Below are 24,022 nucleotides of genomic sequence, written 5' to 3'. Positions count from 1 at the left end.
GAGAGGCTTGTTGGTCTTTCTGCCTCAGTTCCCCACAAAATGTGGCCAGCCTTGGGTACTTTACACACTGACCTGTGGGGGTGGGGGGCAACATATGCTGCTCTGTCTCAGGCAGCAAAATATCTTTGAGTACAAATATTGCCCCACTCTGCTAGGCCATCACTTTAAAATTCTTGCTATAGCATTCAGGCACTCAATCTGCAATAATAATTTATTAATGCAATAATAATAAAAAATAGCGCTCTGAGCTCTTCAGTGATTGACAGCTGTCGTGGTGGTTTTATAAGTGGCACTAGGCCAGCTGCTGTTGATGATACATCAGCATGTGGTAGTTCGCTTGTTAGCACTGGTGTGAACTCTGTAGGAGTTCTAACACTATATGAAGTGCCTGAAATGTGAAAGAAGAATCACCACACCAGACTTGCTCTCAAGACAGCTGATCCAAACAGAGAGTTGTGTGGCTGGCGTGACGTAGCTGGAACATAAGAGTGAGTTGCAACATTTCCCCAGTGGTGCCAAAAATTAACCTTCCTCTTCCTCCACTCCCTGAAAATCGCAATGTGATTTATACACTTCAGCTGTTTCAGTGTGGTGAGTTGTGTGTGTGTGTGTGCGCGCGCGCACTGTATATAACTATAAAGGGAATTTTGTTATTCTTGGTGGAACCACCTGACTTTTGTAAGTCAGTTGAGAATGGTTGACCCATATAATGATGCATTAATCTGGAGCTGAAATATGGAGCACTAAAAAGGGTAAGGGTAAAGGACCCCTGGACAGTTAAGTCCTGTCAAATGTGACCATGGGGTTGTGGCGCTCATCTCACTTCAGGCCGAGGGAGCAGGCGTTTGTCCACAGACAGCTTTCTGGGTCATGTGGCCAGCATGACTAAACCGCTTCTGGCACAACAGGACACCATGACAGAAACCAGAGTGCATGGAAACACTGTTTACCTTCCTGCTGCAGTGGTACCTGTTTATCTATTTGCACTGGCATGCTTTCAAACTGCTAGGTTGGCAGGAGTTGGGACAGACCAATGGGAGCTCACTCTGTCACAGAGATTCAAACCATCGACCTTCTGAACAGCAAGCCCAAGAGGCTCAGTGCTTTAGACCAAAGCGCCACCCACTTCTCATGGAGCACTATAGCAGTGCATTGACTTTTCTTGTTTTTTTCATGTGTCATTCTTCCCCTGTGAGATATTTCCATAGAGGTCTTCCCTGACATCCTGGGTGCATCCACTTCAAAGCTTTCCACCCTCTTAGTTCAGCAAGTATACCTTTTCATGGGACACACACCAACCAGGCACATCTGAAGCTGAGCTGCACAGAGGGCGCAGACTGCAGTGACCCGCCATAGATAAACATTTGTCTATAGACTGTGAAGGTGATGCACGTACTGCTGGCCAAACTCTGTCCAGATTAATTTGGAAATGGGTGGGTGATAATGAGAGCACTTTTTAAAAAATGATTTATTTTGAGGGCTCTGAATTGAGCCATGTACAGTGGAACCTCGGGTTGCGAATGTGATCCGTGGCAGGAGGCACGTTTGCAATCCGCAGCGCCGCGTCTGCGCATGCGTGGGTCATGATTTAGCGCTTCTGCACATGCGCGAGTGCCAAAACCCGGAAGTAACCCACTCCAGTACTTCTGGGATCAGCGCAGTGCACAAACCGAAAGCGCGTAACCTGAAGCGTCTGTTACCTGAGGTACCACTGTATATATATATATTGTTGCTGGTATCCATCTGTCTCAAGAGACAATGGAGTGCACCTCCCGGGGTGGAGAATCACAGCGCCTGCTGCCTCCCACGTTGTTTTTGTGGTGTTGGCAGCACTGAAGTGACCTCCCCAGGGCACAAGCCTGGGCAGTGTGTAAGGAGGTCCTGGCTGCCCAGACGACAAGACCCCCCCCCTCTCGGCCCCACTGATGTGGTCCAAAGGAAAATAGAGCAATACATTTGGCACCAGCATGGTTGCAGGAGTTGCCAGAAGGAGGTGTGCAATGCGCCATCCAACCATTTTAGGGACTCCACTCTGGATTTATATAGGGTTTACTCCTTAGCCTTTTCTTCTCCCGAAAATGTCTCACAAGGCAACAGGTACAGATTTTTTATACAGTGGTACCTCGGGTTAAATACTTAATTCGTTCTGGAGGTATGTTCTTAACCTGAAACTGTTCTTAACCTGGGTACCCCTTTAGCTAATGGGGCCTCCTGCTGCCGTGCCGCCGGAGCACAATTTCTGTTCTCATCCTGAAGCAAAGTTCTTAACCCGAAGTACTATTTCTGGGTTAGCGGAGTCTGTAACCTGAAGCGTCTATAACCCAAGGTACCCCTCCCCACCTTCTCACTATATAGAAGGATCTGGCAACTTCTGTTTCTGAAGAAGTGTGCATACACACGAAAGCTCATACCAAGAACTAACTTAGTTGGTCTTTAAGGTGCTACTGGAAGGAATTTTTTTATTTTGACCAAGGTACCACTGTATGTGCTTGTACAGTCTTCCTTTCTATAACATATGTGCATTCTTCTTAATTGCAGTGTGAAGAAAGGCAGCTTTGGCTGGGGCATTAGTGGCAATTTCACATACCATGCAGGTAATCGGCTCCTATTGGGCACTTCCTATGTCATGTGACCCACTGATAGCTCATCCCTGGTGGTCAAGGATGTAGCAATCGCTGTTGTTTTTAACATGATTGGACCCACCTCCCCGTGCAAATCTGCGTCTCTTGGTGGTGGTGGGCAAAATAAGCGGGCATTTTCATGCTGCTGATGCCATGTGGACTGCATGCACAATAAACAACCACCTGGAGAGACCCTTTTATTGTTTTTGTTGCAACAGAGCAGCACCACTGTCCCTCTAGCATTGTTTTGTTTGAGCATGTTGCAAGCTTGCTTCATGTACAACTGCCGCCCTTAAGCCTACTTCCTCACAGAAGCAGTTTTCTTCTAATCACTTATTTGTCATTTCCCTCTATGGGCAATTTTTTCCTTTAGAACGGTACGGAGCTGTTGGACTTGCCCATCATGGGAAGATGGGTCATGTGACTGGTGTGATTAAAGAAAAACTAGTTAGATCCAGGTCTGACCATCTAGGGAGAAAATAAGTTGGGGCCTGCCCAGGTTTCAGTCGCCAGAAGATTATAAATAGTTGCCAGCTGTTGCTGCCTTTTCCAGAGAAACTTCTCTTGTGTGGATTAATGCAACAACGGCAACAACCTTTGGAGCTGAGCGCAACTTTGATACCACCAGTTCCTTGGATCTGCATCAGTGCTTTCTATTTCTCAAAGGTAAGTGAAAGACCTGGGAAGAATTAATTCTGTAAGGACCAGCTGGTGGTGGGTTTGCTGTGGTGGCAAAAGAGTCGAGGAACCTGAAACTGGAATTCACTTTCCATTTCCCAGTTGAGATGGATTCAGGACATTTCTAGACTATAAACTGAAACAGGTGTTGCCTCTTCCTGGCTGCATAATAGATCAGTACTCCTCATGCATGCATGTTTCTGCAGTGCCAAGACAATGTTGTTGTCATCATCATCATCATTTAATCAAGATTTACCATTTCTAGGGGAAATCCAGTTATTAAAAAACAAACAAACTCTGATGTCTACTACACTTTTGTGATATCTCAGCGACCCATTTACAATAGTATGTGGCTATCCAGATGGAAGCACAGTATTGTTAGTTTATTATTATTTCATTTGTATACTACTTGTAGGATTGCTGTATTTTAGAGAGCAAAAAAGAGGACACATTTGCCGACTTCTACTTTTAACTATGGATTGCTATGACGACTCTCATGAAATGAGGACCTGTCCTGGATAAAGAGGACATATGGCAACCCATAGTCTCTAACGGGTGTGCAAGAAGGCAACAGAACAGAGACAAAATTATCTTTTCCTCTAATCTTTTTGTTAACCGCATTGAGGTTTCTTGCAAACAAGCGGTTTATAAATTTTATGAAATAAACAAATAAAACTAGATAAAATTAACTATAAACTTGGTGTGTATGTTGGGGCTGGGGGGGGGGGGTTACTCGAAATGCCAGCTGAAATAAAGAGGTCTTCTTCACCAGGTGCTGGCGTGTGTGGGTATGTGAGAGTCCTGTATAATCTCCGGCTGTAACTGTTAGAAGTTGCTAAATTGTATACATCCTTCTGGAATTTCTTTGGGAGTAAGGAATATGTGTTTTTTTAAAAAAAACATACAGCCATAAGTCTCCAGAGGGGAAGGGCCATGCTGAATTACATGGGTGTGGTATGGGGTGTTATGTCCAGGATATCATGCTTTGCTGAACTTCCAGAGGTTTTTGGAGTTCTTGCCTACAGAGACAGCAGTTATATGGGATTTGTGTAGGGGAGCATCTTTTCCCAACTATACGTCAGTTACCAATTAAGTTTCTGGAGGTCCGTACTTAATCTGAAACTGTTCTTAACCTGAAGCACCACTTTAGCTAATGGGGCCTCCTGCTGCCGCTGCGCCGCCGGAGCACAATTTCTGTTCTCATCCTGAAGCAAAGTTCTTAACCTGAAGCACTATTTCTGGGTTAGCGGAGTCTGTAACCTGAAGCGTATGTAACCTGAAGCGTATGTAACCTGAGGTACCACTGTATTGGGAAAATAGGAGAAGGCAATCAAAACCATTCACCTGTGAGAGAGAAGAATAACAAGGAACGGGGGGGGGGGGCGGGCTCTGGATGTCCTTTTTATTGTGCATTCATGATGATTTGTGCTCTTGACTTGCAGGTACCAGGGTGGTTAAATGCACTCCTGCATCCAATGCTATTTGTGCCTGTAAAAGTTTAAGGATGACCATGCTGCTTCATTAACAATTGCTGCGTAGCCCACAGCTTCCTGCTGAAATCCTGTTTTTTTGTACATCAGATGTTCTGATTGTTACTGTTATTTTGCTTTTGTAGCACTAGGGTACCCTGGCAATGTCCCAAATTAAATGCGTTTCTTTGTGACACACCCACTCTCCCAAACTTTTTGTCAATGCTGTATAGCAGCGTTCCTGTCGGGGTGTTGGAAGGGGCTACGGTTTAGCATAGGAATCGCAGCCTGAGCACAAAAACTTTAAAAGGTAAAGGTAAAGGGACCCCTGACCATTAAGTCCAGTCATGACCGACTCTGAGGTTGCGGCGCTCATCTCGCTTTATTGGCCGAGGGAGCCGGCGTACAGCTTCCGGGTCATGTGGCCAGCATGACTAAACCACTTCTGGTGAACCAGAGCAGCGCACGGAAATGCCATTTACCTTCCCTCTGGAGCGGTACCTATTTATCTACTTGCACTTTGATGTGCTTTCGAACTGCTAGGTTGGCAGGAGCAGGGACCGAGCAACGGGAGCTCACCCCGTCACGGGGATTCGAATCCCCAACCTTCTGATCGGCAAGTCCTAGGCTCTGTGGTTTAACCCACAACTTTAGAAGTGGCAAAATCAAATGGTGATATGGCGCCCTCCCTGTGGAACGCCCTCCCACCAGATGTCAGAGAGAACAACAACTACCAGACTTTTAGAAGACATCTGAAGGCAGCCCTGTTTAGGGAAGCTTTTAATGTTTGATGTATCATAGTATTTTAATATTCTTTTGGAAGCCGCCCAGAGTGGCTGGGGAAACCCAGCCAGATGGGCGGGGTATAAATAATAAATTATTATTATTATTATTATTGCATGGCAATGTAGCACAAATAACATGAAAAGGTGTGGGGAGAGGTGTGCCCTCTTGTGCCTCTCCCACATACTTCTTATAGATGCCATATGCTGGCATTCTTGTGATTTGCCCCCGCCCCGCAAACAAGGATGGTTTAACACACCAGTCATAACACAAACATGAAGTTTTTTAAAGTGTGCAAATGGAAGTTTGGTGGCTTGGCATTGCAGTTTGACTTATTGCTGCAGGGAAGGGAAGTGGGGATTGCAGGAGCATGGACGATGGAATGAGCAAAGTTTGGGTGCAATAATCATAGAATTGTAGAGTTGGAAGGGACCCTGAGCAACATCTAATCCAAACCTCAGGAATATGCAGCTGCTGCATGCAGGAATCAAACCAGGGACCTTGGTGTTATTGGCATCACACTCTTACCAACTGAGCTGCAGAAGCACCAGGGAAACATCACTGAACAACCGATAAAGCAGAGTGGTGACTAGATGGTCCAGTATAAATCCATTTAAAATGTGCCATTCATGTGTCAACGACATGTTACTGCATGCCCAGGTAATGGGAAAGACAGTCAGGAGAGGGTCAGGGTATTTTGGGTAGGAAACTAACATTGCAGAGTTGTCATCAGTCTGGCTGTCCGAGGCACATCTAGCCTTAAAATAAATGGGTGGGACCTGCTAGAAAATGTGGTGTGAAATGTTCTTGCTCAGGATACTCCATTCCATTCCCCTGCCCCATCTCTCCAACTACCAGTTAGCATTCCATGCCATGACCACTCAGTATACTCTGCTTATTGAGCTCTTTTGAAGAGTCTCCACCCCCACACCACAGAGGCTTTAAAGATATTTTTGGACATCTGCAAACCTCCCTCTTATGCAAGGGCAGTGCCATTTTTGACGACTTAAACAATGTCACTTACAGCCCAACCACTGCAAGTATAGGAAATGATGCTTTCACATTAGGAAATTTGCAAACCATCCCATTTAACTCTCCCTCCCTTTGCCCTGTCGACGGTGTGGGGGGCTGGGGGCGGCAAAATAACTTATGGACACATTCCCGGTCTGCTTTTAACAAGTTTTCAGTGTGTAGTTATCTGTATTCTGTGTGTCTTGTGTCTCTGACTAATCTGTACATGACCCTTTAACAGTGCAGACCACTGGGGCTGGGGCAGTCTGGCAAAGGACAAGATGGCGTACCTCACTCCATGTGCAAACTGGCAATGAAATTTATTTCAACGGTGTCCTTCACTGGTTTGAGGGAAAACACATAAATCGGCAGTATTTCTCAAGAAACTACAGGACACATATGGATTGTGGATCATGTGTACTCAAACAAAATGCTCTAAAGCCAGAGAAAACAGAAATGCTCACACAGTCTGACTCTTTTCTTCATCTTTGCAGGGCTCTCTGCTGACAATGTGCGTGGGGACGTGTGCTAGGATCCTGGGGCCATGCCTCTTGACCCTGGGCCTGCTTTCTGTTGTTGCCAACACTCTCCTGCTCTTTCCCAGTTGGGAATGGCATTATCTACAGATGGGTCACATCACAAAGAAAGCTATGCTGATGCCAGGAGTGTGGGGAGGAGGCTTATTGGTAAGTGGATATTTTTCTGTCAAGAATCTACGTAGGAAACCATAAGGCCTGCTCTTTTTGTCTTCTGTCTTCTGTTTTGTTGTTTATAACCAAACAAGGTTTTGCCATTGGAGGTGGGCAGGGTACATGCAGAGCAAGGATATACTGAAGAAGAGTTTGGATTTGATATCCCACTTTATCACTACCCGAAGGAGTCTCAAAGCTGCTAACATTCTCCTTTCCCTTCCTCCCCCACAACAAACACTCTGTGAGGTGAGTGGGGCTGAGAGACTTCAGAGAAGTGTGACTAGCCCAAGGTCACCCAGCAGCTGCATGTGGAGGAGCGGAGATTACGAGTCTACTGCTCTTGACCACTACACCACACTGGCTCTCAGTTTTGCCTGAAAATTCCATTCATGATACACTGAAGACAATTTGTCCAATTCAATGGCAGTTTGGCATGCAGTATCTTATATCTTGTATAAATTGACCAGGGTTGTATCCAATGTAGTGCTACCACCAGTGCAAGGATAGGCACGTGTAATGGAGCATCCCTCCCCCCCTTTCCCCCATGGGACCCCTAAATCTGTCCTAGGGGTCCCACCAACCCTCTGGAGCAGATTTGGAGGACACAGGGCATGCGTTGTGGAGAGGGAGGGATGTTCCACAGCCATACATTCTTTTGTTGGTAGAACAAGTTAATTGGATTCTTCCCCAGATTTCTGAAAATTCTCAAAAAGGATGGCTGAGCTATAGCCGTTTAACCCATGTGCATTGAAAGGGTGCTGTGCATGCTTCTTCTGTGTGACATGCTACTCCGTGTTTGCTTTGCATGTGTGTGTGTGTGTGTGTGTGTGTGAGAGAGAGAGAGAGAGAGAGAGAGAGAGAGAGAGAGAGAGTAGCTGCCATGAGTGTGGTTTCGTTTGATTTGCATTCTCTGGTTGGCTCGTTTCTTCCAGTGATCTGCTGCACATGTTTTTTTAAATATATATATGTCTGCTATGTTCTGCAGTGAGATACATTCCAGGGTTCCTGCAAGCCCCTCTGACCTCTTTGCTTGGCTTAGTATGAATGAGCAAACACACAGATTCCCAGACTGAAGATCGCAACTACAGGACTCCACCTGCGGCCATGCTGCTGCTGGGCTACCCAGAGCTAGCGAAATTTGTTAACCGAATCCCACCCCAATAAGTTTCAATTTGTGTATTGGTTCAAGAAGTGCAAATGAGGTAGTTTCTCATTAAGATTCAAACAGAATCAAATTGACACCCCCCCCCCCCGCTTAGCAGAGAAGGGTGTTCATTCTGAATCATTACTGTCTTCCCCAGGTCTTCCCAGCCGCAGTTCAGATCACAGTTATTGGATTCAGGGGAAAGAACGCCTCCTGCACTTGGGGAACTTGCCAAAAGGTATGAGGGTGGTAGCTCATTTGTTCCGCTGATGAAAGGCCCTCAGCTTTAATGGCAGGGCTTAACAGTCAAGATTCTTGACAAAGTTCCAGTTCGATACTGTACACGGTTCAGCATTTTCATAGTTCTCAGAGTGGTTTCACAATCAATGCCTCTTCACAGGGAACTCTGAAAATTGTGGCTCGATGAGAGGAATGGGGGTCTCCCAATGACACTCAGTACCCTTCACAGACTACAGTAGTACCTCTGGTTAAGAACTTAATTTGTTCCGGAGGTCCGTTCTTAACCTGAAACTGTTCTTAACCTGAGGTACCACTTTAGCTAATGGGGCCTCCTGCTGCTCCCGCCGTGCAATTTCTGTTCTCATCCTGAAGTAAAGTTCTTAACCCAAGGTACTATTTCCGGGTTAGCGGAGTCTGTAACCTGAAACGTTTGTAACCTGAAGTGTTTGTAACCCAAAGTACCACTGTACAAGGATTATTTGGGAGCAGTGCTTTTTTCTGGGGGGGACACAGGGGTACGCATACCCCTAAATATTTTGTGAATCATTGAGGGGCAGTATTTCAATATGAGTAGGAAAATGAGAGTACCCCTAAACATTTTTTAAAAGAAAAAAAACACTGTTTGGGAGACTGTTAAAGGAATATTGCAGTGCTTCGAGAGTATGGCCTGATATGACTTAAGACCAAGGAGAAGGAAGTTGACAGGCAGTGCCAGCCCTAGACTGGTTGTCAACATGAAGGCAGGCAGATGGGGGCTGGATGAAAGAGGTTAATGGTGCAGTATCCCATTTGTCCTAATGGACCAGACACTACACTTTTCAACCTGACTCTAGTCATTGCCAAGGTCAAAGACCTTGTCATGCCCCACCCTAATCCAAACTTGGAGGGTGCATTCCCCCATCCAGGAGCCTTGCGGCCTGTTGCTGGTGCCTGTAGTGTAGCAATCAGAAGTTACCAGAAGTTTATGGTTTCCATAAAGCCCTTTAGAACCAATCTCCCTTCCCATTGCTCCTAATTACTGGGGTTCAGCAGTACAGTTGAAGGGGTCTTGCATAACTGGAATTAGGCCCCTTCCAGACTGTCAATACCTTCGGGTGGGATTCAGTCACGTACCAGCAAATTCAGGTTACACAATTATCAATGACTGGGAGGTCTTGAGCAATAATCCCACTTCCTCAAAACATCAAACTTTTCATGATAAGGAAAGTGACAGGAAACTGCGCTGGAACACAAAACGGAGTAAGTGCTCATTAAATAGCCATCGCCATCTCATCTCCTTGCAAACAAGTCAGGATCAATGCTCGGTTATCAGGTCATCTGGAAGTGCCCTTAATTTCTATGCCTCTTTTGCCCACAGATGTTTCTCTCCATTGTATTATCAGGACTGGCCTTGCTGGGATCAGCTGCTTGCTTTGTTTTGTCTGGTGTGGGCTTGACAGAGGGACCTCTCTGCTTTTATAGCTCCACCACCCACAATGGGACGCAGATGACTCAGTGGGATTATCCATTCCTTCAAACACACAGTCAGTCCTCAAACATCAGGTAAAGAAACCTGGAGGTCATGGGTCATTTTATGGAAGAGCAATGCCTATTAACCTGTGCTGAGAGATGTTTTGGCTTAGTGGTGAAAACTGAGACCCGTTCTCCACTGAGTTCAGAGTCATGGCCAAAAAAATGAGCCGCAAGCAATGACTTGATGATAGGCCCCTCCAGAGAGGTGGGGGTTTTGCCAGGTCTGTTCTGCAGGACTGAATGGATGCTGCACTGCCCAAACATCATTCCACTTTATTAATTCTTCTGTAATGCTTCCTGAGTGATACTGCAGTATTGCTGTCCAGGGGACCCCTCTTATGCTATAGTGTAACAAAAGCAAGACTACCACCATCCCTGGAACAGTTGTGGTATGAAAAGTTGCAGAATTTAAGCAGGAAGCTACAGTATGTCTGCCCTGAAGTTTTTGCAGGAACAAACAGTATTGAAAGTGGGATCACATATAACTGCCCCAATACAGTGGTACCTCTAGTTGCGGACGGGATCTGTTCTGGGGGTCTGGCTGGATCCCGAGGTTTTTGCAACTGGAGGACCGCTTCTGCGCATGCTCGTGTGGCAAAACCTGGTAAAATACTTCCAGGTTTGCCGCTTACGTATCCCGAAGTTTACATAACCAGAGGGTTATGTAAGCGGAGGTACTACTGTACTATCATGGGCACAAATAATCGTGAATGCACAATAAAAAGGATGTCTGGAAGGGCATATGGCTTTCTGTATATTGTTGGTCCCGAAGACAGAACAATTATATAGACGGTCAGTGTTTCCAAACAAGTTCTCTGTTACTGACTCCCATTAAACGTGGCTCATGCAGCTCAGGTGACCGTATCTGCATTACTCAATTAAATTGTGAGGCTAGCTTGAGCTATTTCCCAGGGGAATATTACCTGTCCTGTGCATCAAAGCATACACAGAGAAAGTGGATTGGGGGCACTGGCAATTGCAACAAGCACCAAAGAATATGTAGGGATAATGTTGCTGGGAGGGAAAAAGTGAAGGAGTCTCAGCATGCATGGATCACTTGTTAAGGAACTCTATCATAGTGGAAGGTCAGTAGAACCGGGATGTCAACAAAGCAGCGACACTTGCAAGTGCAGGGAATCCTAAGGCAAAGAGATCTTCTGTCCAGGTGAATTACTATTACTGCTACTAACTTCTACAATGTTGGTGTTGGAAGGGCAACCACATGTCTTTGATCTTGAGACAATGCAACCAGGGAAGACAATATTTAATATTCTATTGTAAGTGTAAAACCATTCAAGGAAAAATGGTGCACAGGACAGCATACTCAGTAACCCAGTAAATCCAGAAATCTTTATCTAATGTTTATCTAATATTCTGTTGGAAGCCTCCTAGAGGGTCTGGGGCAACCCAGTCACATGGGTGGGGTATGAGTAATAAATTATTATTATTATTAAATGTACAAAAATAACATCTTCCGATTGAACAGCTTTCCCTTGTCCTTCGTTTATAATGTATCGTCACTTACAACTTTCTCATTCAAAATCTGTTCCTTTAAGGACTCGGAATTATTTGTATGATCCTCCCCTTTGGAACAAAGTGTGCATCGAGCCACGTAATATTGTGAGCTGGAATGTCTATTTCTTCTCGGCTCTCTTAATCATCAGCACAGTGGAAATGGTCCTTGCTGTTCTCCAGATCATCAATGGCTTTTTTGGATGTTTCTGTGGCTTATGTGAAAAGAAATAGGTAACAGGAATTTACTAAAATTTTGTAACTTTGTTGTTGTTGTTGTTGCATATGGCCTGTGAATGGTCCCTCTGCCTGCATCCACACAACAAAAGGAAAAGATAGAAGCAAGTGATGGTTGCTAACATTTCTTCTACCCTTGTCAACGCAGATACCTAATAAGAAGGGTAGCAGCTGGTCAGAGTAGTTTACTTTGTGATAGTGGGAAGGGGAATAACATAATATGAATTCTGGTTGACCAATAGAGAAACTTCCATATTACCACATTACCAAAAAGACAGCAATAAAAGTCAGACATGCAACGAAGATACAGATCACTAGGCTCATATTGCATCATGCAGCAGCTGCTGCCAGTCTGTTTTGTACTCTAGTCTAGAAATATTAAAAGGGATAGAGCAGGGTTCTGATGGTGGTTTCAGCAGTCGGTAGAGACCAAATAGCTTTGTGGCTGCTTGGAAAGGTGCTCTGTGTGTGTGTGTGTGCACGTACACACACACACACACACACACACACGTGCAGTTGGGGAGTAAGTAGGGAGAGTCAGCAATAGTAGAAGAGGGGAAAGGAAGTTGTGTGGGCCCATAAGATGAATGCTAAAACCCACAATTCAGCAATATTTTTGCTAGAGCCAATCAAAATATCACAAAATAGTGAGCAAGCTTTTGATTGCTCCAGACCTCTTAAACAGGCAGGATGTTACACAAAGTAGTGAGAAGGGCAGGGGAGGGCACCAAAAAATAATAACAAACAAAGTCTTAAAGTTGTAGCCATAAAGATTACATCCCAAGATGGACTGAGAAGAAGACGGCAGGCAGGAGACATGAAAGAAATGTAGGATTCTGGGACAGAAGAATAAAACGTCTGCTCCTAATATTTTAGAACATGGAGTCCCAAAGTTACACAGATCTTTACCCTGAGCAAAATGCACTGGTTCCTAGTTCTAGCTCTGGCAGCTCATAGCTGAAAACAGCATGCCCTTGAGCAGTTTTGAAAATAATGACATTTCAGTTTGTTTCCCTCATTTTTGCAATTACATTATATCAGGAGAGGTGAACTTGTGACTCTTCAGAGGTAATGTACTTCAACTCCCATCAGTCCCAGCAAACATGGCCAATGGTCAGGAATGATGAGAGCTGTAGTCCAGCAACATTTAGAGAACTCCAGGGAGTATATATTTAAATAATAATAATAATAATAATAATAATAATAATAATAATAATAATAAAACTGAGTCAAACTCTGATGAAGATTTCTGTGAAACACACAGACCAGCATACTCAGATGCTTTGGCCCCCACATTTTTATTGTTTGCAACATCAGTTCTTTAGGATCTCTCTCTGTATGTGAGATTACAAAGATATGTGCATTAACCTGTATCCGCAATCATCAACTTTCATTGCTGCAGCCTCTGCGCATTTCTGATTCCTCTGTTGTTCCTGAAGCCTCAAGATGCTGCTTGCCACACAGTAATGAGCCATCACCCACCTTTCAGTGCAAGGAATATCATTGTCTTCCATGGGCATCATTGTCAGCTACTGTCAGGAGATGTGGACTGGAACTGCTGTCACTAAGGAAATGCTTACAGTGTCACAGATCTAGAATGACGTCCTGGGTTTATTGATCTCAGTGCTTTGAGATTTAGTAATGTTGTTGTGTTATTTATTTAATTATTTATACTTCCTTAACATCTACCCAAGTCCTCCTTTCCTATGCTGAATGAACGCATGTTCGTGTTCCTGCTATTTCTAAAATTCAAACACTCCTGCCGAAAAGAAATCAAGGCAGAAAACACATTGGGTTGTTCTGGGAGGGGGCTACACAGGAGGCATGAATGTAGAGATTTTTTGCACACTGGTTCAGTTTGTATCAGGTCTTCTGGCTTTGGGGCTCTACTTTCTGCCTCCCTTGCCACAGGCCTTGTGGCCAAACCTGATGAGCAACAGATTTTTGAGTTCGTGGCATCATCAGTCCACAGGTCCATGTCATGGATTGGTTTGCAAGTGGAAAGAGGCACCGCAAAGAGCCACCTAATACATTGGTCTAAGAAAGGGATCAGTGCTGCTTTACTCAGACTTTAAAGTTTAGAGCTATTCAAATGCTAGAAATGTGTACATTTTCTCAAGCAAAGGCAAGGATGGTCTAGGAACAAGGCAGAGCAACATCAAGGAGACAGTTCTAATCTGTTTTGCTCACATGAGAGGCCCCTGAGGCACCGCAGGGCTCCAGAAATGGAAACTGCGTTCCTGAATTCTCTTTGGCAACCATACACATTCCCACCCTCCAGGAAGGGGAACCTATGGACTTCCCGCTGTTCCTAGATAACATCCAGGACCATTGGCTGGACTGCCTGGGGCTGATGAAAGTTGGGAGGCCACCAGCATCTGAGAGGTCACAAGTTCCTCACCCCTGGATGAAGGGAATGTGTAGAGTTGACAAGTTGCACAATCCAAAAATCCATTCAATACTTTTAAATACTCATATTAAGATTGGTGTTTAATTAGTTTAAAATTAAGGAAAACAAATGTACGGTACATCTGTACGAACAAGCTAATTTTTAAAGAACTGCAATATTTTCCGATTATGCTGCTGAAGATGAATTGGGAAGGGTAGGGCAGGAGAGCTGTGTTTCCAGGTCTGTGTTTTGTATACCTTCTGTAGGGCTGTCATATGTCTGTATTTTCCCAAAAATAAGCTCAACAACTTTGCCCGGATTTTCATCTTTGGAAATATGGCAACCCTACCTTCTGTTACAAGAGTAGGTTCAGAAGACTTGTTATTTTCAAGAGAGAGGGGGGAGTATATTTTGAGTGGGATGACCTGTATTTCTTCTTCCATAACATTCAAAACATGTCAGAAAACAATTGCCTAGCTGTGTTATGTTCAGACCTTGTTTTGTGTTAATTGCCACCATGATAGGTGGCCTTGTTGGTTGAAGCTGCTGAAAACTTGTGTGAAAATAAATAAAGATACCTATTTTTCTATACATTTTTTAAATGATCTCAGCCAATGATACTTATTATAAAAGGATTCAGGGCTACCAGATGCCACCGTGATGCCACTTTTCTTCAGTTTTGATACCATTCACCCACTCTTTTTATTCCTGAGAAGTCAGATAGCATTCATTCTGGACGGCTGCATTCTCCATACTTTCCCCACTGTCCTTCACTTCCCTCAAGTGTTTATTTTTCACTTCAGTTGCGACACAATCCTTACACACCTGAATTGACTGTACTGTAACACTATTGCCTCACCTCAAGTTGGGGATGTTGTTAATTAGAATTTCACATCTTGAACCCCTGGAAGCCCTAGCAGCATGCTGGCACCATTATCCTCACATAAAAAGTGGTGAAACTAACAAAGGGAGTTTTCAGATGATGGCTTATTATAGTAAACAGGTTTTTGAGATATCACGAACTGGTAATTGGTAACAGCCCCTCCCCCAAAGGCAGAAGAAATCAACAAAGCAGAAGAAATCCACCACTAAAGCCCTAATATTGAGTCAAAAGGCCTCTCCAGACATCCTTTTTATTGCACATTAATGATGATTTGTGCTCATTATTATATCAGGCTGTCACATGCGATCCAGTTTTTTTGTACCTGCAAATACTTTGGGGTGGTCGCGCTACTTCATTCCATTTAGTGTATATCCTGTAACTTCCTGCTGAAATCCTGTAGCTGTTTATACCACAAATGTTCTGGCTTATTTTTGTTCTGCTTTGGTTGTGCTATAGCCCCTCCCAGACCGCAATAACCTGGAAGCTTTGGGGAAGCATTCATTGAACAACAAACTAAAACAGAAAAAAAACACCCACCACTAATGCACTGTTGTTAAGAGTTTGTTGCAGAATACACCTGCAATAAAGCAGCAATCAGGAGGAGCTCTAGAGCCTGAATTGGAAACCCATCCCAGGGGAGAATTTTCTTCTAGACACAATGGTCAAGCATTGGCCAGCAGGTGGCAGGCCCAAGCTAGCCAGGTCCTGATTGCTCAGGAAGACCTTTAAGAAAATTGACAGGTTTCACTCTCTTACTACAGGGCTAAAGTAGATGTGACATTTATGCATCTTTGCATCTAATGTGCAGGGGTTTTTATGCATAAGGTGCTAGTGCCAGGCAGGGGGTATGCAGCTAATACCACAGTCCTGAATGAAATCCCTTTAGCTAATATCAGTATCCATTGGCACATAGGGGATTTCCCCCCTCCCTGCCCCCCCACTCCGCCCCCTGCAAAAAGCCAATACAGAAGGCTGGTCTAAGTGAATAGGTCACTTTCTCTACTTTGTGTGTTCCATTGTTTGAAAGCAAAGTAGTGGTGATAGCATAGGAACTGGAGACTGAATGGATATCTGAGATAATTCTTTTGGAAAGAATCCCATGGGCTTTTGCATTATGCTTTCCTACTTGTAGGGGTTTTGTATTATTCCTTCAACCAGAAGAAAGATATTCTAATGATTTTCAAAGAGAGCTTTATTGATAACCTCAATCTCATTCTCGATCATATTCTTAACTCCCTCTTCTCTTCTCCCTCCTTCCACCTCCTTCCTCAACTACTGGGTGTTCCTAGGGGCAAAATTCTCAAAACACAAACTCAGTTAGCAGAATACAACAGGAGGGAAAGATTAAACCTCTACTCCTTCTTGCTTGCTGCATTCTCTATGAAAATCTGCCTTTGCGCTTGATATTAGTAATATAAAAATTGACATGGTTTCTAGTGACATCATTAGGCCCTCTGTCGTGATCTTTAAGAAATAATACAACTCTTCCCCTTTCTCTTTCTAACACCTGACGGCTGCTTCAAACCTGGGGCAGAAGTTGTGAGAGGAATGTTTTGAAGAACTTCATGCAACGTGAACATACTGAAGGAGATTTGCTCATACGGGGACCGTACCCCGTTCTCATACAGGCAAGCAAAAGCTATGGCTGGGATCCCAGTTATTGACAAATCTGGATAAGGCAGCTCAATGTAGGCCAGATCTGAGTAGGCGCTGGGGCCTTCATAAATAACCCAGGGCTCAGTCCAGCTGTCAGCATCCCTGGGAAAGGTGCTGAGGTAAATCCCCAGGTTGACTCGGGATCTGGAGCTCGTTGGGTGGCAATACAACACCCATGTTGGCATTTGGAAAGAAAAGCCCGATTGCAAAATACTTCCAGCTTTAGCATGTTCTAGATCAGCATGTCCTTTACCTGATGAGATGTGACCAGAACAGACACCAGAAGTTCTTGTTTCCTGAGGCTGTCGGTGGCTCAGAGATTGGCTGCAGAAAAAAGGAGTCGGTGAGGCAAGACTAGGTGGGTGTTTCGCATCAGACCAACCCTGAGGTAGGAAGCCCACATCTTTATCAGACCAGGTGTCTCTCTGGAATTCGCAAGTGTTGTGCTGCAAATAGTAAAGTGGAGCTTGGAACCCAATGATGCTGCCATGGCAACCGTGCGGGGTCTCCACAAGTCGCTGCACCAGCTGGCCTGAGTGAAATACGGCTCCATCATCCGTGCTGAGGGCCTGCACCCGGAAGCCCAGAGGACTCCTGGCGTTGCAATAGAGCACGTTGCTGCCGTCCTCCTCATCCACCGACACCATCTGGCACTCGACGGTCTGCAGGTTCGGGATGAACTCGCCAAACTGCCAGCTCTGCCCGTGGTCATCGCTGTAGAAGGTGAAAGCGTGAGGGGTGGTTTTGCAGAGCTTCCCAAAACACTCTTTGCAGTCAATGTGGTAAGCATAGGCTGGCAATAGCAGGCGGCCTGACTTCAGTTGGATGCCGTGCCCAGGGCCTAGCGCAAAAGTGGCCCAGTCTGAAGCAAAAGGGGAAAGACAATGTCAGGAACAATGACAACCAAGAGTCGTGAATATAAATGGCTTTATACGGAGACAGACCCATTTATCCATCTAGCTCAGGACTGACAGCAGGTCTCCAGGCTTTCAGAGAGGGAGTCTCTCCCAGTCCTACCTAGAGGTGCTGGGGATTGAACCTGGGACCCTCTGCATGAAAGGTAGACACTCTACTGCTAAGCTATGGCCCTTCCACTAAGTGGCAATGAAGTTCACATTTATTATGGTGGGAGCTTTTGTATAACAGAGTCCACTTCATCAGATGCATGAAGTGTTGTTATCATTTGACAAGTGAGGAGGACATGTCAAGAAATAAAGTTGCAAACGGTGGGGTCAAATGACAAGGAAGTTCCAAATACATAGTCTGTGACAATTCAATTAAAGCTTAATGGTATGCAAAATGAACACAAAGCAGATAGCACATGCATCCAAACTTTGCTCTGTCAGTGAACACCTCTAGTGGGACAAGAAACCATTGTTTTTATTTAATGTCACATGGAAACAATCAAACTTCTGGATAAGTTATAATAAATTGATAAATGTGTTACTCTTTAAGGTGCCACAAAACTCTTTGGGCATTCCCAAATTGCCACTGTTTTGGGGTGGGATTCAGTCACAAACCAGCAAATTCGGGTAGCATGATTATAGTTAGCTTGGGAGCTCTTGTGCAACAAACCCACTTCCCCCAAAGATCAAAGCTTTTACAATGGAAAAAGTGTCAGGCAAGTTGCTTGCTTTGATGCAACATCATCCAACTTTCCCACAAACGAATCAGAATGAATGCTCATTAAATGTATCCCTTCTCCATTCCTTCTCCTTTATTAACATAAAAGATCGTCTCACCACTTATATATCTAGTTGATCACGGTGCTCTGCAGGTGAGAGCTTCCTATAGATACCACCTTATCAGGAGGTCTATTCCAGACAATGTAGGAATTGGGCCTTTTGTGTTCTGACACCAACCCTTTAAATTTGCTCCCCATGAATAATAGACAGGCACTGTCTCTGTTGCATACCCTACAACACAATGCGACCCAAATCCAGGGCACAACTTTCCTGGTCCAAAATCCTGTGCAAGATTGCAGGCCCAGAAAATGTGCTGGGGGGACAAGTTCTTGGCCCAAAATTGCACGAGACCAAGATGCTCCAAATGGCTGCTGTACTGTCGCAGTGGGAAATGGGGTGTCCTGGTTTTTCTGGGTCAGTTGGTAAGTATGCTGTCATCCTTTCGGTGCCTGCTGAAGACCACATTCTCTTTCAACAGATCTTTTAAATTGAGATCTTTCCCAGCCTGGATCTGTATTTAAATTATTTTTAAGATGCTTTAAAGGTTTATTATTATTGTTTTGTTGCTTGTTGGTTGCCACTGTGGATTCCTTTGGGAGCAAGGGTGGGATATGCATTTCATAATTAAGTAAGTAAGTAAGTAAGTAAACTGCTCCTGTGTCTCATACCTTCAATGGACACGCCAATAACCTGCTGGGTGAGGTCAGTCACATGGCTCCAGCTGATGCCCTGGTCAGAACTAGTCACATAGCAGAGGCGGGCAGCATTTTGGCCTGTGATGATCTGAAAGGCTTCAGGGGTTCTGCCCAGCACAGCAATGAAAAACAGGAAAACCATGCCGGTAAGCTCATCATAGATAGGGCAAGGGTTCATGGACCGATGATGTGCCAGAGTTGCTGTTTCAAGGGCTCGCATATCTTCCCACTGGCAAAGAAAGACGGGAAAGAGTTAGGAAGCCAATTCATTCCCTCCCTCCCAGGCATTTTCCCCTGAAAAAAACTAATCACTTCATTTGAAATAGGAACCCATTATTGCATAAGGTTTGCTCATCTGGTCAAGAGATTAATTCATAGCTGGTCAGTAAAAACAAGGAAAAGAGACTCCTCGAAGATAAATAAGGAATTGTGTGAAGGTGTTGATTCAGCAATCTTGTGTTTGTCTGATCATACAGAAATATTCTATTCATTGAAATAATTTATTCTCAGTTATTGTGGTGGGCTTTAATCAGGAGACCATCTCTGAGGTCGGCAGCTTCTCTCTCTGGGACCCTCCTCATTCCAAAGGAAAGATCACATTGTGATAGGTAGTATTTGAAAGAGAAGAAAGCTTGAAAGTGCTTGATGTTAAGCCAATCAGTTACACCAGTGTTACTGGCACCAATCAATCCCTTGAGTGATTAAGAATACCCAAAAGCAGATGGGTAACATGATTACGGGTATACAGAACTGTTTATACAGAACTGTTAAGTATTCAAAGCATTTTATCTGCATTAGTTCAGTTACCCTTACAACAACTACCCTGTAGGACAGATCCATATTATCCCTATATTACAAATGAAAAGACTGAGACCAAGAAATGGAAATGAGGTTTATCAGTGGACAGTGCAGTGGATGTTAGAGTTCAATTTAATATCCAATTTTAATGTCTTGCTTATTGGTTTCCCTTAGGCACCTGGTTGGACACTGTGAGGACAGAATGTTGGACTAGGCAGGCCTTTGGTCTGGTCTTCTTATGTTTTTGTAGCAGTAGTGAGAGCAACTTCTATCTTTAAAGGTATCCATAAACCATTAGGGCTGATTCCACACATTACTTGAACTTTGGTCCTTTCAGAATTAATCATTCAATGATAAGGAGCTGAATATGTACACTGCCTCTGTTGACAAGCATTGGGCCTGGTGGGGGGTAAACAAAGCTTTGCCCATCATATGTAACAGCAGTTTTATGCCTAAATTATCATCTGAAGAGCACAGTGTCAACCATCACCTGTGAACAAACCCTACTCTACTGCAGGTCACATGAAGCATAAGAAAAATGACTATTCAGTGCAGCCAAGATGAGCTGGTTGCAGCAGGATCTAAATATGGTGAGTGAAAAAACTGTTATTTATCATTTAATTTGCTCTGGTCCATTCCTGGCAATTATGGTTGCTATATGCATGGCTGAACAAGGTGGGAGTTTCAGAGTATCAAGAGGCAGCAGTTAAGTGACAAAGAAAGAGCAACACAGAAACAGATATAAGAACAGTCCACTAGATCAGGCCAATGGCCAATCTAGTCCAGCATCCTTTTCTCAAGGTGGCCAACCAGAAGCCTGTGGGAAACTCACAAAGATGTCACAGATAATTTCCTCTATGCCTTAAGCTTCAGTCCTGTCATACGGTGTCAGCAAAACTGGCTTCATTTTGTCTTACATCCACAAAGTTCTTGTAGAAAGTGCCCCTTCTCAGCACCAGTAAGTTGGCATGAGCATCATCAACGCTGAGCCGCTCTTCGGCAAAAGCCAGCAGCTTTGCAACACAAGGGATGTGGAGTAGCGCTGGCACTCGGTATGTCACTCCGCTTGTCTCCCTTTCAAACAAGACTGTCCGGGCAGGGAAATGGCGAGAGCCCATTGCACTTGCAGCAAGGAGAGAAAGCCCTAAAATACCAAAGAGAGAGGTGGGATGTATCTACACAGCAGATTTGGAACTTAAAAACCACACAGCAGACATTCTTTGTAAGCAGAGAACCTGTGAACTCGGTGAAGGGTTTGTGTTGTCTTCAAGGACAGCAAATCAATGTGCACCCAAGCCTCCAGACACCTAATTCCGTCTCTTCCTTTGGCTGAGGACAAGGATGGGGAACTTGTGGCTCTTCACATGTTGTTGCACTACACCACAACATAGTTGTTGTAATCCTATGCTTTCCCATCCCCCAAAACAGAATGTTAGTAAAATCTAAAGCAGACTCACCAGCAGCTGTTCCCAACTCATCCTGGACCATTCTACCCCATCACCCACAATTCTTGATGATGCTTAGCTCCACATTAGTCATGCCTGGCAATCACTAACTGACAAGCAGTGATGGCCGGTATGCCGGGATGATGTCCCAGGATCCCAACCCACATCGCCTCCCATGCACAATACAAAAACAGGCAACTTAACCAAGAGAGTTAAATTGGCAAGAGTTAGACATATAGGACCCATAATCAATCCATCACTATGGATAAACACCATAGAAACAATAACACGAGAGGAATAGACACAGCAGCTCTCCAGACATCCTTTTCGTTGCACCTCGATGGTGATTTGGGCTCATGATGCTTTCTGGGTGGTTAGACACAATCCTGCTTTTAACACTCTTGCCCCTGCAAATGTTTTGGGATGCTCACCCAGCTTTATTTCCAGTCAGTGCATATCCTGTAACTTCCTGCTGAAATACCGCAACTTTTTATACCGCAAAATGTTCTGGTTTATTTTTCTTCTACTGTACTTTTGTTCTGCAACAACTCCACCAGACAGCAATGATGTTTAACTAAACTAGACTAAAGCGGAATAAACCCACTAGTAATGCACTACTCTGGAATGTGGGTGGCGCTGTGGTCTAAACCACAGAGCCTAGGGCTTGCCGATCAGAAGGTTGGTGGTTCGAATCCCCACGACAGGGTGAGCTCCCACTGCTCGGTCCCAGCTCCTGCAAACCTAGCAGTTAAAAAGCATGTCAAGTGCAAGTAGATAAATAGGTACCACTCCGGCGGGAAGGTAAATGGCGTTTCCTTGCATTGCTCTGGTTCGCCAGAAGTGGCTTAGTCATGCTGGCCACATGACCCAGAAGCTGTCTGAGGACAAAAACTGGCTCTCTAGGCCAGTAAAGCGAGATGAACGCGCAACCCCAGAGTTGTCTGCGACTGGATTTAACGGCCAGGGGTCCCTTTATCTTTACCTAATGCACTATTGTGTCAAGGAGATGTTGCAGGATACGCCCACATTAACAGCCAAGTCTGCAGGGGCAACAAAGGTGACCAGAAATTAATAAGTGAAAAACAACTTCATTTAAAAATGGTAACCAGACACACAATTATTGTAGGGTCCATAAATTTCAGGAGAAAGGTTTAGGTCCCACTATAGTACCAAAGAGTCCACACAGATAGTTTTTCAAACACTGCAGACAAAACATTTGTATCGCTCTTTGTGTGATTTTTCTTTTTTTCAAAGGAGCAGAATGGAGGCCACCAAGAACAGTATGCCAGATGGTGCTTTGGTAGGAAAGAAGCATTGGTGGGAAAAACAGGAATGGCTCAGGTAAGCTCTGCACTATTTTATGATTTCCCAGAGGAAGTAGGGTGAGTGTCACACGATACACTATCTGGGGAGGGGATGGTAGCAGCTGAAAGGCAGGGGTAAGACGGGAGCAGTGCCCACACTACACTGCAGAATCTCCTCTTAGTCCCTTCTTGGAAGAAGAGATATTACAAGTATAAGGAACGGAGGGAGAAAATCCTAGTACATCTAGGCATGCCCCAAATAAGGAAGGAGACATCTAGAAACTTACGGAGACTACAGAAGAAAAATAAGCATGAAACCACAAACCTTGCCCCCTTTCTGCTTGGTAGGTTGTCTTTTGTCCCCAAAGCCACTGATAAGTTATTTATGTTGATCTGTCTTCATCTGAGCCCTTTACAAATTCCGCTTTGCTGACCGATGCAATTTCAGCAGCTTCCTTCACTGCTTATGTGATGCCTTATTTCATTCCTCACGTTCTGACTCTCAAGCACCCCCCCTTCCCTCTACCTCTGACCCAGTGGGCTCGCTACTTGTTCCATGGTTGGGGGGAAAGCACTGAGCCAGCAGCCAGCAGCCAGCAGCTTAATCAGCAAACGGAGGACAAAGACATCATTGTCAGAGCACAGTGAGGACACAGTCAGCAATGTCCATGTGCAGATACCTGTCACCATCACTTTCCCTTTTATTTTTATTTTTTTAACTAACTGGGAAACTCTCACGGGGCATACCTACCTGTCGGTATATGTGGACTTCATTAGCCGCACATCTCCATAATCAGAATCATATGTTCAGTGTAATGGTAGTGAAGGGAGAATGTAATGTTCACCACTATCATGTTTATGCTGCTGGAGTAAGCCCATTGGCCTTTGTGGCTTTACTCTGCTTTTATCTGTGCAAATGGAAAGAAACCAGACTAGCAGCCTTAAAGTCTAGGAAGAGCGACATTATTCTCTGAATTCCACCCCTTCCTTCCTCAAAGGAAAGCCTGGGAACAGAATTCTGGGGAAACTGTCTTATCCTTTGTAACATCTGTGTAGATTACAAAGCCATACTTTGTACAGATAACAAATAACATCTATCTACCTACCTATAATTTTCTGTTTGGCTAATGGGCAACTTCAAGACTTGCCTGCTGTTTCTTCTTTAGAGATGAAGAACTGTAAGAAAGATACAGTACTTGAACTAGACAACCCCGGAGGTCCGTAAGCACCAGAATTTATTGACTTTGACCGTGTACACCTTAATTACC

At 44.5% G+C, this 24,022-nt stretch overlaps 2 protein-coding genes across 4 annotated transcripts; one reads left to right on the top strand and one right to left on the bottom strand.

Annotated features, from left to right (window-relative positions):
* The first annotated feature begins 2,986 nt into the window (after positions 1–2,986).
* Positions 2,987–15,694, top strand: TM4SF19 (transmembrane 4 L six family member 19). The gene is made up of 6 exons (XM_082223486.1): positions 2,987–3,287; positions 7,057–7,248; positions 8,556–8,636; positions 9,996–10,180; positions 11,707–11,896; positions 13,302–15,694. Exons 1-5 carry the CDS (start codon positions 3,198–3,200, stop codon positions 11,894–11,896), a joined length of 738 nt encoding a protein of 245 aa, XP_082079612.1. The 5' UTR covers positions 2,987–3,197; the 3' UTR covers positions 13,302–15,694.
* A 143-nt stretch (positions 15,695–15,837) lies between these two features.
* On the bottom strand, positions 15,838–23,567 carry NEU4 (neuraminidase 4). Of its 3 annotated transcripts, XM_082223774.1 has the most exons (4): positions 23,080–23,567; positions 20,923–21,149; positions 19,181–19,436; positions 15,838–17,689 (listed from the first exon to the last, which is right to left on the bottom strand). In XM_082223774.1, the coding sequence occupies exons 2-4, from the start codon at positions 21,121–21,123 to the stop codon at positions 16,638–16,640; spliced, it is 1,509 nt and encodes a 502-aa protein (XP_082079900.1). In that variant the 5' UTR covers positions 21,124–21,149; positions 23,080–23,567; the 3' UTR covers positions 15,838–16,637. The 3 variants fall into 3 exon arrangements, with proteins under 3 accessions (XP_082079900.1, XP_082079901.1, XP_082079902.1); XM_082223775.1 differs by lacking the exon at positions 20,923–21,149; XM_082223776.1 differs by lacking the exon at positions 23,080–23,567 and having other exon boundaries at positions 20,838–20,931.
* Positions 23,568–24,022: the final 455 nt, after the last annotated feature.

Source organism: Podarcis vaucheri (assembly GCF_965113315.1).
Source record: "Podarcis vaucheri genome assembly, chromosome: 5".
Lineage (NCBI taxonomy): Eukaryota > Metazoa > Chordata > Lepidosauria > Squamata > Lacertidae > Podarcis > Podarcis vaucheri.
Note: the sequence above shows the minus strand (reverse complement) of the source record. Positions and strands in the feature narration are given on the sequence as shown.

Coding starts and splice junctions, on each gene's coding strand:
- TM4SF19 (XM_082223486.1), top strand. CDS start 3,198: ATGCAACAACGGCAACAACCTTTGGAGCTGAGCGCAACTTTGATACCA. Junction 7,249..8,555: donor TGTGGGGAGGAGGCTTATTG/GTAAGTGGATAT, acceptor TGTCTTCCCCAG/GTCTTCCCAGCCGCAGTTCA. Junction 10,181..11,706: donor AGTCAGTCCTCAAACATCAG/GTAAAGAAACCT, acceptor TGTTCCTTTAAG/GACTCGGAATTATTTGTATG.
- NEU4 (XM_082223774.1), bottom strand. CDS start 21,123: ATGGGCTCTCGCCATTTCCCTGCCCGGACAGTCTTGTTTGAAAGGGAG. Junction 19,437..20,922: donor TCTACAAGAACTTTGTGGAT/GTAAGACAAAAT, acceptor TTTCTTTGCCAG/TGGGAAGATATGCGAGCCCT. Junction 17,690..19,180: donor TATTGGCGTGTCCATTGAAG/GTATGAGACACA, acceptor CTTTTGCTTCAG/ACTGGGCCACTTTTGCGCTA.